The sequence below is a fragment of the Nicrophorus vespilloides genome, unplaced genomic scaffold (assembly GCF_001412225.1).
Source record: "Nicrophorus vespilloides isolate i.1.1-1 unplaced genomic scaffold, Nicve_v1.0, whole genome shotgun sequence".
Classification (NCBI taxonomy): domain Eukaryota; kingdom Metazoa; phylum Arthropoda; class Insecta; order Coleoptera; family Silphidae; genus Nicrophorus; species Nicrophorus vespilloides.
Window position 1 is genome coordinate 1,966 of NW_017098424.1, and position 11,732 is coordinate 13,697.

At 39.8% G+C, this 11,732-nt stretch overlaps 3 protein-coding genes across 6 annotated transcripts; 2 read left to right on the forward strand and 1 right to left on the reverse strand.

The window, feature by feature from the left end:
* The first annotated feature begins 684 nt into the window (after window positions 1-684).
* Window positions 685-5,085, forward strand: LOC108562433. 4 transcript variants are annotated; one of them, XM_017920763.1, is made up of 9 exons: window positions 685-922; window positions 1,394-1,503; window positions 2,673-2,816; window positions 2,882-2,997; window positions 3,107-3,318; window positions 3,377-3,550; window positions 3,607-3,890; window positions 4,000-4,409; window positions 4,467-5,085. In XM_017920763.1, coding segments are annotated over exons 1-9 (1,584 nt in total). In that variant the 5' UTR covers window positions 685-920; the 3' UTR covers window positions 4,599-5,085. The 4 variants fall into 4 exon arrangements, with proteins under 4 accessions (XP_017776252.1, XP_017776253.1, XP_017776255.1 ...); XM_017920764.1 differs by having other exon boundaries at window positions 687-922; window positions 3,607-3,848; XM_017920766.1 differs by lacking the exons at window positions 685-922; window positions 1,394-1,503 and adding an exon at window positions 1,765-1,972.
* A 1,255-nt stretch (window positions 5,086-6,340) lies between these two features.
* On the reverse strand, window positions 6,341-11,554 carry LOC108562427 (insulin-degrading enzyme). Its single transcript, XM_017920755.1, has 14 exons — window positions 11,349-11,554; window positions 11,040-11,230; window positions 10,473-10,973; window positions 10,206-10,408; window positions 9,071-9,271; window positions 8,875-9,012; window positions 8,704-8,807; window positions 8,539-8,641; window positions 8,388-8,483; window positions 8,227-8,336; window positions 8,023-8,167; window positions 7,838-7,948; window positions 7,661-7,781; window positions 6,341-7,596 (listed from the first exon to the last, which is right to left on the reverse strand). Exons 1-14 carry the CDS (start codon window positions 11,429-11,431, stop codon window positions 6,653-6,655), a joined length of 3,051 nt encoding a protein of 1,016 aa, XP_017776244.1. The 5' UTR covers window positions 11,432-11,554; the 3' UTR covers window positions 6,341-6,652.
* LOC108562428 (probable histone-lysine N-methyltransferase set-23) lies at window positions 9,370-10,284 on the forward strand. The gene is made up of 2 exons (XM_017920756.1): window positions 9,370-10,141; window positions 10,196-10,284. The coding sequence occupies exons 1-2, from the start codon at window positions 9,415-9,417 to the stop codon at window positions 10,216-10,218; spliced, it is 750 nt and encodes a 249-aa protein (XP_017776245.1). The 5' UTR covers window positions 9,370-9,414; the 3' UTR covers window positions 10,219-10,284.
* Window positions 11,555-11,732: the final 178 nt, after the last annotated feature.

An 11,732-nucleotide genomic window follows, 5' to 3' on the forward strand; every position in this document is an offset into this window, starting at 1 on the left:
TTGTTTGATTCCGTACTTGATACACACTCAAACAACTCTGTCAACATGTAACGTTTAAAATCTATGTTTTTTTTTTGCTCGACAACATGACAGTTGTCATTGGTGACTTATATAGATCGCTATTTAACAAGAGTTCTTATACATTTATTATTTTTTATAAATCGAAGTTTCGTTTAATCATGGCCATATAATACAAATATAAATAGCTCAGGCTAAATTTAACTGACAATTAAAAGTGTAACAATGATGGAGATAATTTTTATTTTGAACGTTATCATTTTTCCGATCGATTTACTAGATAAAACGAGACAAGCGAGCGTCCATTTCGAATTTTAGGTGCAACTGTCACACCAAAGTCATGTTAAATTTAACTAAATCCAATCGTTTATGATTAAATTAGTTAAAAAGTTCTAATAGATTTCCATTTTTTGTCAATATATTTTTTTTAGAAGTACACTAATTTGATGATTAGACTATAAAGCAATTAGTGATGTATTTTTTTTAAACGTTGTTGATTGTATTGTATTCTCGTTATTACTCGTGCTTTTCCGATAATCTAGCTCAGTTTAATTGGAGATGAAATTGTTTTCATTGCCTCCTTCGATTATATACATATACATCTGTCGATTTGTATCGGCCTTGTTTATCTGCAGATAAAGGCTATCTCGTTCCCTCTTCATGTGTGTGTACGTGTGTGTATGTAGAAATCAATCAATTCATGTGCGGAGTCGACTTTAGATAGTCGCGCGGCGTGCGTTTCGTTGAAACAACTTCTGTCTTCAGACGCAGAGAAGAAAGTTCACAATAATCACAGACAAAGGGAATGTTCATTAACTGCAAAATCCTATCATCGTTGTACCGTGTTTTGCGTTACCGGCGCCCCAAAACCAAAACGAAACTGTTGGAATTTAACTCGAAAAATGTGAGTTGATATTATTTATGGTTAAATAGAATTAGACGATTACATAGAAAGCAGCTACCAAGTGCGATACTTTTATTTGTTTTTGTTGATGTTTATTTTGTAGGGAGGGGTAAGAAAAAACCTTTAAAATGAAGTGATCAATTGATGCGCGCGGTTTTCGCCCATTGAACGAAAGAGTGAAGAGGTCGAGAGAGTCAAATCGTCTCATTGAAATAATCGCAGATAAATCTGGTATAATTGCATTTTGTACGCGTTATTATTGCGAATGAGGTCACGGGTCAACGAGTTTGTTCTCTCTACTCTTTCTCTCCTCTTCACATATTCATATTATTTCCCAGGCCATTTAATTGCCCCGTCGACGATGTCTCTCCGCAATGGAAATATGTTTCGACCTTCCTGTTTCGCCTTCTTCCTCTTCCTCGCAATTGGTGCAGCAGCAACATCAACTAACTCTTCACTTTCGTCTTTCAGGAAAGTCTACAACACCATTTCCGTACACCTGGACGGAAAGTTCCACATTCCCGGGGACTCCGTTCAAGCGGGATTCAATGATATGCAGCTCTATCCTTCTAAAACTCAAGGTTAGTCTAGACGTCCAGTGAAAAATCTGAACGAACGAAAGAAGTGTAACGTAATTCGCTAATCGGCGACGACGTTTACTCGTTAATATTCCTCTCATGCAGAAATTCCTTTTGATATTCTCTCTGTCTGAGACGACGCACCGCGGCGCTTCTAGCCTCATTATCGCTCATTAGCCGATGAGTAAATGCCGAGGTGATTCACACGTCCACTACATGCTACTTACTACTGGCTAGCTTGATCGAGGGGGGAAGAAACAAAAGACTGGAAAGAAACAATTCGATTCCGCTTGATCCAGATCGCGATATAAGAAGCGCGCCGCAACGCGAAAAACGCTCAGTCGACGCGCGTCTCTTGCGTTCGTTCGAGTTTTCGCGCCACCTCCGATCATTATTTCGAATATAATTTTCGAAGCGAATAATGCATCATTTCAACCGCTTTCATAACCGTACATTCACAAACAACAATCGCGTAAGTTTTCAATTTATCCATTTGCACAAAATACAATGAAGCACACATTTAAACTGTTCAACTTGAATGCATTTGATTCGCGCTCAAACTAATTGTTTAAAACAATTTGAAAACACGCACGTTTGGTTGCCTACGCAATTCCCATATTTTACTTTCAGCTGCGCGTCAGAAGCATTCAAACTAATTCGAACTTGTCTGAATTGTATCATAATTTATACAGAAGCTGAATTTGTGCGTATCTAACGCTTGTAACTTCTTGCATCGAAAGCAAATGCGTTTTGTTTATATGCGGCGTATGCAACCATCGGTGCGGCTCTCTCCTAACCTCAACTCTATCTCTCTCTGTACGCGAACGTCAGTGTCAAATGTTTTCGTTATTTTCGTAACGTCGTTAAATACAAATATTTTTACCACATCACAACAAGAAATTCGAAAATCGAATAAAGATTTTTAAAATGTGTTTTTAGTCACTCGCGAAACTCTTCGCACCATCAGGTGAGCGGCGGCTTTTTATTCTTCAACAAAACTGCTAGAGTAGAGTATTTTTACATCTTTTTGAAGTAATTAGGAGTAGTAGTTTAGAAAGTGGAGAGTTGGAAAATGGGAGAGGGCGAAATGGAAATGGAGGGCCATGATTTGATGCTGCTGTGGATGGTATCGAGCAGTTTTTTTTCATTTTGAACTGAAATTGTTATTGCAGTGTCCGAAATGCTGCAGTGCGCAAAGCAGGTTGGCAGGAGGAATGGCACTTCCTTCCTCACCTTTGGGGAGTTCTGCATATATGTGCGGGAGATGCAGAGGACCAAAACAATCAGGAAGTTGCCCACCCAGAGAGCCAACAACAGTAAGTTTTGGTGTTGTTTGCATGTGCGGATGATGTTAATTGTTAGTATTGTTTTTTTTTTGTAGAAAATGCTATCAGCAATTGTGAGGTCTTCTTGGGCGGCTCCTGCAATCCAACCACATGGAGGACTGACACAGCAATACCTGAGTTAAAGAAGCATGGCATCACTTATTACAATCCAGTGAGTATGATTGAAAGGAGACGGGATGAATGCATTGAATGAGTATGTTGGCAGTGAGGCTGCAATAAGGCAACGAAAGTGACACAATGCGTTTGTTTCTTTTTTACAGCAAGTGTCTATGTGGGCGCCGGAACTGGTTGCCAAGGAGCACGACGCCAAGCAGAAAGCGTCGCTGCTGCTGTACGTGGTAGATAGTCAAACGAGGAGCGTGGCGGGAATGATCGAAGTATCATATTTGGTGGCAGCTGGAAGGTGCGTCGTGCTGGTAACGCATCCGTACAGGGAGGGCCAAAGCATCATGGACGAACCCATCACGAACCAGTGCGTATACAAAAAATCTTTTTATTATTGGGTTTATATAATTCGATGTGTTTTGCAGGGAATATGAGGATCTGGTGAGCGGACAGACGAGTCTCCTGGCGTTGGTCAAGAGTCAGGGCATCAAAGTGCACAACAATTTAACCACGGCCTTACAATGCACCACGCATATCCTGCGTAACGCCACCATTAACAACGGGATGTCGGCCGAAGAGCAGATTACGCATAAGCTCAGGTATCCGTTTGTTGACTGTATTATGTATTCGTTACTTATTTGCGTTTGTTTTAAAGGACACTGAAGGATGCGTTCGATTCGGTGGACGCCGACGGAAACGGCGAGATCAGTCTTGGCAACGTGATCAACGCCTACTACCGACTGACCAACCGGATGATAGACGTCAGCCAATTGCTGTCGTATTTGGGCGTGGGCCAGTGCGATGACTCCGCCCGCACGCGAATCTCATTCGAGCAGTTCTGCGCCCTCGTGGCGGAGTTCAGCGCCGACGGCTGCGAGTCGTTCGCCTCCTCCGACGGTAAATTTTCAACTGCATTCAAGACCCTTAAAAAATGCATAGGTAGATTTCAAATGAATGGAACTTAATTCACTTAATGCACTGCACCCACCCGATAAGACGCACAACTCTTGCTCTAAAGATGATTAAACTGACGGCTCACTCTTTTTAGGTTGGTTCGGAAACCAGAGGAGGCGGAATCAAGCCGGCAACACCAACGGCAGAATCAAGGCGGAGCAACAGCATCACAACCAGTGGTTGGCGCAGGTGTATCTGGGCGGATCTTGCGAGACTAGGAACGGCTGGCGCGAGTCCGTCATCCCGCTGCTGAAGAAGCACGGCGTCACGTACTACAATCCGGCCATCAGGGAGTTTGACGGCATCTCCAATCTGAACGAGAGCGCTGTTCTGCATCGCAAGAAGAACATGGACAAGAGCAAGGTGCTGTTGTTCAACATCACCGAAGATACGCGATCCCTGACGACGATGATCCTCGCTGCCCACTACATCGGCCTGGACAGAAACGTCGTGCTGTGCGTTCAGCAGCTGCCCATCGACGGGCTCGAGATTAAAGGCGAAGCGGTAAGCCCAAAGTCCTATTAATTATCATCGAAAATCTTCATTTTTTATCGTTTGCAGCTATCCAAGCAGGCCATCAAGGACTACAATCGCGGCAGGGTTTACCTGTCCGACTTGGCGAAGCGTAAGCAAGTACCAGTATTCGAGGACATCAACGAGGCGATCAAGTGTGCCATCGATCGCAGCCGGTAGTAATTTTCTTTTCCTTCTATTCTAAATCTTTAAATTATTTATTATTATTATTTTTTTTTATTTTCTTCGCGAACATATACACAACAAAACTAAACGAGATTATAAATATAATGGTACGCGAAAGTCAAGTGAAAAAAAAAATATAGAAAGTATTAAGCTCTCTCTCGCACGCAGCAAAAATAAAAAGAAAGAAAGAAGGAAAACGGAGGAAAAACCGATTCCAAATTCCGAAAAGATATTCGTAATTTTATTATATTTAATAAGTTATTTAATGTACATATTATATATATTTACTATTTTTTATTCCCTCCAATCGAAATGAAGAAGCAGAAGATAAGAGTTTCGCGAAGGGAAACCCCGCCTCTTCGTGCAAGGGTTACGCCCATTCGAAGGCGGGGTTGTTAAATCCCTTCGACTATTGAAAATATGAATCAAACCAAAACAACAAAAAAAAACAACAACAAAAGAGATCTGTGCATTTTTTTTATCCAATGATAACAAAGTTATACTATTAGATTTTTTTTTTCTCACATAAAACACATACACATTTGTTCGTCCAATCGCGCGAATCCATCGATCGATATTTTTTTTTTGTTTTTCCGTTTTTTTTTTTGCTGTCGATGGACGCGATCCTTACTAATTATTAATTATCATTATGTATGTTTACGCAATATTGTAATATTATTTTTTTTTTCATTCTGTATCAGGGGAATTTATTTTTTTAAATTTCTAACCAATTAATATATATATATGTTAGTGTATTTTTTCGTTTTAATCGCTAAACAAATTATTATTATTATTACTACTATTACTATATATTTATATATTGCTGAAGCGGTGCCGGATATTCTGGCTTATTATAATTTATACATTTACTATACATATATATTAATTTGAATATTTAATAGCTCTTTGTATGTACGATTCTTATGCGCGTGGACTTTTCTCTGTGTTGATCCCGTCTGTGGGATCGACAGAAATCAATTAATCTTAGGTAGTAGTTGTAGTAGTCTTATGGTATCTCACGTAAACACAAACAAAACACACACACACAAACACATTTACATAGCAACAACAAATAATATAAAAAAAAAACAACAACAAAAAACACATACACACACCGAGTTTTACGTTGTTACTACGTTCTTTTGTTTTAATCTGCAGTACAAAATGATAAGTTTAATATACTAATCGACTTTTAAGCGTTTAAAGGAGGATTGAAAACAAAACCAATGAAATGGAACATCACATTAAATAAACAAAAACGTAAATTGTTTTCTGTAAATCTATCTATATATATATATTACTGTCTCTTGTAGCTAATCGATTGATATTATTTATAACATCATATTATTATTATTACATAATTTAATAACTATTATTATTTTTTTGTTGTTGTTTAGTTTCCTCACGGTTTATTGTAATTAAACAAAAAACATGTTAATATTCTAATTGTAATTTAATATTATTGTCTAGATGAGATGTGTATGTTTTATGTACACTGTGTTATTATTATTATAATTATTATTTTTTATATACATTTTTTTCTCTTTATTTATTTCGTGTTTTTTTTTATATATGTTTTTTCCTTGATTTTGTTACTATTCGAAATGATATGATTTCACTTCAAATATCTTTGATTTTCAAACTAACTAAATTACTGTTATTTCTGTTTACATCGAAGCAAGCTTCGATCACCAACGGCGTCGGAAATTAGAAAAAAAATAAGAGAAGATCGTAAGTGAATGACCTGTCGCATTTTGGTGTTTGTATTGTATATATTTTACAAGAGGAAATGTTTGCTTCTAAGAAGTTACTGGTGCTAAATACGTCCGACGGATAAGAGAAAAAGGTCAGTTTTGTGCATTAAATTGTAGACGTTCTTACATCTTTACTTATGTTGAGCAAATTTGCAAAATTTTATAAAATAATTTTTCGTTTATATTTTAACGGCAACCAATGTTGCACTTGGACTTTGAGTCATTAATTTTTATTTTTTCAAAATAATACAGAAAGTACATATTAAAATTATTATGCTATCATTTTGGTCTCGTTTACAGTTTGCATTTGTTGCCCTTCCTCGTTATGTTGATGTAGGGCTGGACTAGCGGATGCATACCGTGCGAGCTCTTAAAGGCTGTCACATCTAAAATCTGCTGGTTGCCGCTCTGGTGTTCGGCGGCTCTGTCATCGTTTTGGGCGGTACCGTTCACTCCGGCTCCTCCCTCCGCCGTAGATACAACGTGCACGCCCAGCTTGTGCCTCTCGACGGAGTTGAACTCGATCATCTTCGAGTAGAAGTCGATCAGATCCTGCTTGGTGAGAGTGCGGAGGTGCGCCACTTCGGCGTTAGCCCTGTCGAAGTGGTACTGCTGCGTGGAAATTTCTGCCCAGTAGTAGATCATCTGCGTGGATAGCTGCTTCGGTTTCTCTAGTCTTCTGGCGGCCAGAGCCTCCTTGTGCTTGTTGAATTCCTCCTCGCTCATCTCCTCCAGGTACTTCTTCATGCCGACCAGGAACGTCTCTATTCGCTGGTGCACGTACGCCGGATGCTTATCGGACTGGACGAGGACCTGCACACCTTGCACGCCGCTTGTACGTCGGAGGCCGCTGAAGACGATGTATCCCAGCTGCTCCTGCGTTCTGAGGATATTGAAACACGGCTCCTGGATGACCTGCGTGAACAGTTCCAAGGTGACGTTGCTCTCCTTGGTCTGCACGCCGCACTGATAGTACAGCACGACGCAGGACAGCTTGTGCACTTCGTTTTGCACCTCGTACAAGTAATCGCAACCATCTTCGAGTTTCAGCTCTCTGTTGAGAAGCAATTGCCTCGGCAGCAGCGGCGACATGTTTGAGGACTCCTTCAACTTTCCCTCGACGATGTCCACCAAATCCATCGCCTTCTGCCTATTGACGTTGCCATAGAGGAAGCTCTCGATGTGCATCTTGGATAACATCTGCGGAATGAACGCCTCCAATTGATCTACGGTCAACTCTACAAATTCGCACAACCGTATTAACAAAACAACTGAAACAACCAAAACAAACAGTTGACTTACGGTCCGTGGCAGCAAGTAACTCATGTTTCGTCCACGTGTGTTCTGTCATCAGCACGGCTAAATAGTAAATCGCATGTTGATACGGCTGCTCCGTCTTGAAATTCTTCAACGCTCTCACATACTTACAAAAAAAAACAAATTATACATAATTATATATCATCAATAATTCCAGCTTACGTTATCCTTGAAAATGTCGAATCTCTTCGGATCAATTTTAAAGTTAGTCAACTGATCCATGATCTTCTCAAGGAAGATGTGCTGCTTTTCGCTGAATCCGCTTACAGAAAGCTGCGAACATCATCAATCAACCATCACCACAACGACATTAATCAAGCACCGAAATCAAGAGAGAAAGAGCTTACAATCAGTCCGTATTTATTGTTGATCAGATCAAACTTGAGGCCGGCTAAGTCGGCCGCGTACGCGTACTGATTGAGATGATCGCGGAATAGCTGCGTGAACATGTGCGTGAGTGCGCAATTCAAGGGATCCATGTAGGCGAGAGGACTGGAGGAAAGTTCGTAAAAGTAAAGCAAAGAAGAAATTCGCATCAAATAACAACTTACATGGCGAAATCGAACATGGTAATTGCCCTTGGCAACAAGAAGTTGTCGTCTTGCTTGAACCACACCCTCGAAATAGGCGTGTCCTTGATTATCTCCGGAAATTCGGTGATCTTAAATAAATCATTAATAAATAAATTTGAGTATTTGATAAGAAAACTCACATCTTTGTCAAGTGGATAGAGATCAAAATTCTTAGGTATGAAATCGTTCTTCTTCGGCAATTGCAGTTCTTCCAATACACCAGCATTTTTCCAATCCTAAAAACGCATTATTAATTATCATTTTTAAAAAAATCACATTGTGTATCTATACCTTGATTTGCTCATCAGAAATTGTCATTTTCTTGTAATTAGTTCCGTACCACGGTTCTTTTTCTGTAGCTTCAGATTCGAACTTCTTCGCAACGATAGCCACCCTGACACATGAAGAAACTTAATAAGTTAATAGGAAATTAAATTGGAAATGCAGCAATAACACCTAATATTTTCCGGCGTGAAATCATCCAGCAGCTGCGTTATCATCTCCGGTTTCCATTCGGTCAATAAATAGTAATTGCAGAGGATATCTTCCATGGGAAATTGCTAAAAAAAATATTAAATCGATCAATCGATGATGTTCTTTGTATTTGGCAGATGGGAGAGAACGCACGTGCAAATTGTGAACGACATTTGAGATGTAGGACATCGGGGATTCTTTGTCTTTGAACCGGAAATTCATTGCTGCTATATCGCGTTGCTCCTCGTGCAGCCAAAGATGTGGTTCAGTCTGCTTCAGCATGTTGAAATACTGGAATAATTTTTTATTAAAGTTTCTATTTTATCTGATTATGTCATGGTCCGCGCACCTGAAAGACCATCTTGATGATGTCGTTTGTGTGGTCCAAACCCTCTTCGGTCAAATCCAAGGTGACACCGAAGAAGGCGGTGCCTCGCATCGTGGATTTGTAACCTGCCACGAGACTGTTGGACCATCCTCTCTCTTTCAGGGCGGACAGAAGACTTCCGGGTCCCTCGTGTCCAATCAGATTGCTTATATATCCGCTAGGCTACAAGAAAAGAAGCATAAATAATGCAAATGTAATTTATGGGACACCCTGTATATATATATATAACATGAATCGTTAGGCAACCAGTTAACCTTTAACCTAACTTTTCGTTTTTGTTTGAGTCGATCGTTGCAAGTAGAAAAATGAATGATCCATATGAAAGTTTGATTTCATCTGGTAATTACAGCTTCCTCTACACGCCCACATCTATACCGACCAATGAGACTGAAGAGTACTTCAACGAGGAGTACGTGGGTTGTCTTTGCACGGATATCTGCAGGGCAGACTGTCCATGTTATTCGCGCACTGGTACCATCTACGAGGATGGTAGAATCGTGCAGATTAACGATATGCCTTCGTATGAATGCAACGCGAATTGCTCCTGCGCCTCCAAATGTTCCCTCAAGTTGGTCCAATTCGGACCGAACAGTAACATGGATATTAGATGGACCGAGAAAAAGGGGTATGGTTTGTTCGCGAAATCCCGAATACCGAAAGACTCGTTTATATGCGAATACGCTGGAGAGATTATTGGGAAAAATGAAGCTGAACTGAGATACCACAACCGGGCAGTAGTGGGTGAAAGCAATTACATATTCTGGGCGAGGGAGCATTTCGGCGACAAAACGATTGAAACGATAATCGATCCAACTTCAATTGGAAATATCGGTAGATTCGCGAATCACAGCTGCAAACCAAACTGCAACCTGCTACTAATCAGGATAGATTGCGCCTATCCAAAGGTTTGCTTGTTTAGCAACAGAATTATTGATGCAGAGCAGGAAATCACATTTGATTATGGAAGCTGCGAATCCGTGCAACCGTCGCTCATAGAAAACCCTTGCCATTGCGAGGAAGCCAATTGCAAGGGTGTGCTACCATTCCATGGCTTCTGATTCCACATTTTAAAAATGATTATTCTAGGCAAACTTACTGAAGATTTGTAGTGGTCAGCCAAATCTGGACAAGGAAAGATAATGTTGATGCTTCTGTTATCCTTGATTGGCACCACATGGATAATAGTCTGGAGTTGATCATCCTTGAATGGATGCTCTTTCCATATTGGGGCATCAATATTTTTATCCTCAACCTTTGCAAACATTTCCACAGCCATAGCTTCCAACTCATCTAAGCTTTCTGTAATTTATAATAAAATAATTTTTAAAGTAATAAAACACACAATATTTTGAACACAACTCACCCTTTCCCAAAATAGCTAAACTCATTATATTTGAAGAATACCAGTGGCTGTGGAATTTCAGCAACTCCTCGCGCACGTTGAAGCCCTTCTCTTTTGGTATCTCCTCCAGCGTCTTTTTACTTCCAGTACCAAATTTGTGATAGGCATGTGTTGAGTCAGCGGTGTGCCGTTCCAGCTGATCTAGCCTCCACGAGTCCATAGATAAGTTCTTCTCATGCTCGGAGTGCACAGCATTCAGTTCCCTATCAGTGGCACTCTCTGTAAACAAGGGGCACAGGAAAAACTGTGAAAACCTGTCCAGTGCCCCCTTCAGGTGCTCAGGCAGTACATCGAAGTAGTAATTGGTGTGGTCTGGGTAAGTTGCTGCATTGCTGTGGCCCCCATGTTGACTCAAAAATTTACTATAATCATTCTCATCTGGGTACTTTTCTGTGCCCAGGAACAACATATGTTCACAGAAATGAGCAAGTCCTGGTATATGGTCAGGATCAGAAAGGTGACCTACAAAAAAAAAATAACATATGATATAAACAAAGTGAATAATCACAATTATTCAAAACAATTTACCAACGTTTACATCGAGTGCTGCTGCTGATCTTTCTGTTGTTGGATCACTGACAAGTAACACTCTCATACGGTTGTTCAATTCCAAACCTCTGTAGTTTCTCTTGTCTTCACTGGACTTGATAATGTTTTCAAACCTCTTGGTGATGTTGCACCCAGAAGTAGGCATCTTGGCAGAGACAATGCTTATTGAACTGTAAGCAAAACAAGTTTGATTGTTTAGCAATCAGATTAGTTTATCTCTACTTTCATTTGCGCTTATTTATATATATACTAATCCTGCTATCCTGCAATACACACACACGCACGTACCTGGCAGATAAGTATATCGTCGCTTTTATCCTTTGTCTCGTGAAAACCGTCCTGCACAATATTGTCCTTGTAAGAAAATGCATGTATCCAATACGATTTAATTAAACACAACTTTATATATATATATTTTTAAATTACTTTTAAAACTTCATATACGGACGTACATACGTTGGTAATGCAATTACCTTTGACATTACGTCTTACGTCACTTTGACTTTGACACTAGTGACAATCATTTTTTATTTGGTAATCATACCAACGCTAGAAACAATGAACATTATATTGTTTTACATAGAACCAATTAAAATTCGCAGGTGTTACTCACAATTAAATAGAAAATAGCAAATAAGTTGCGTTTAATTAGCAAATAGATAATTTATTTAA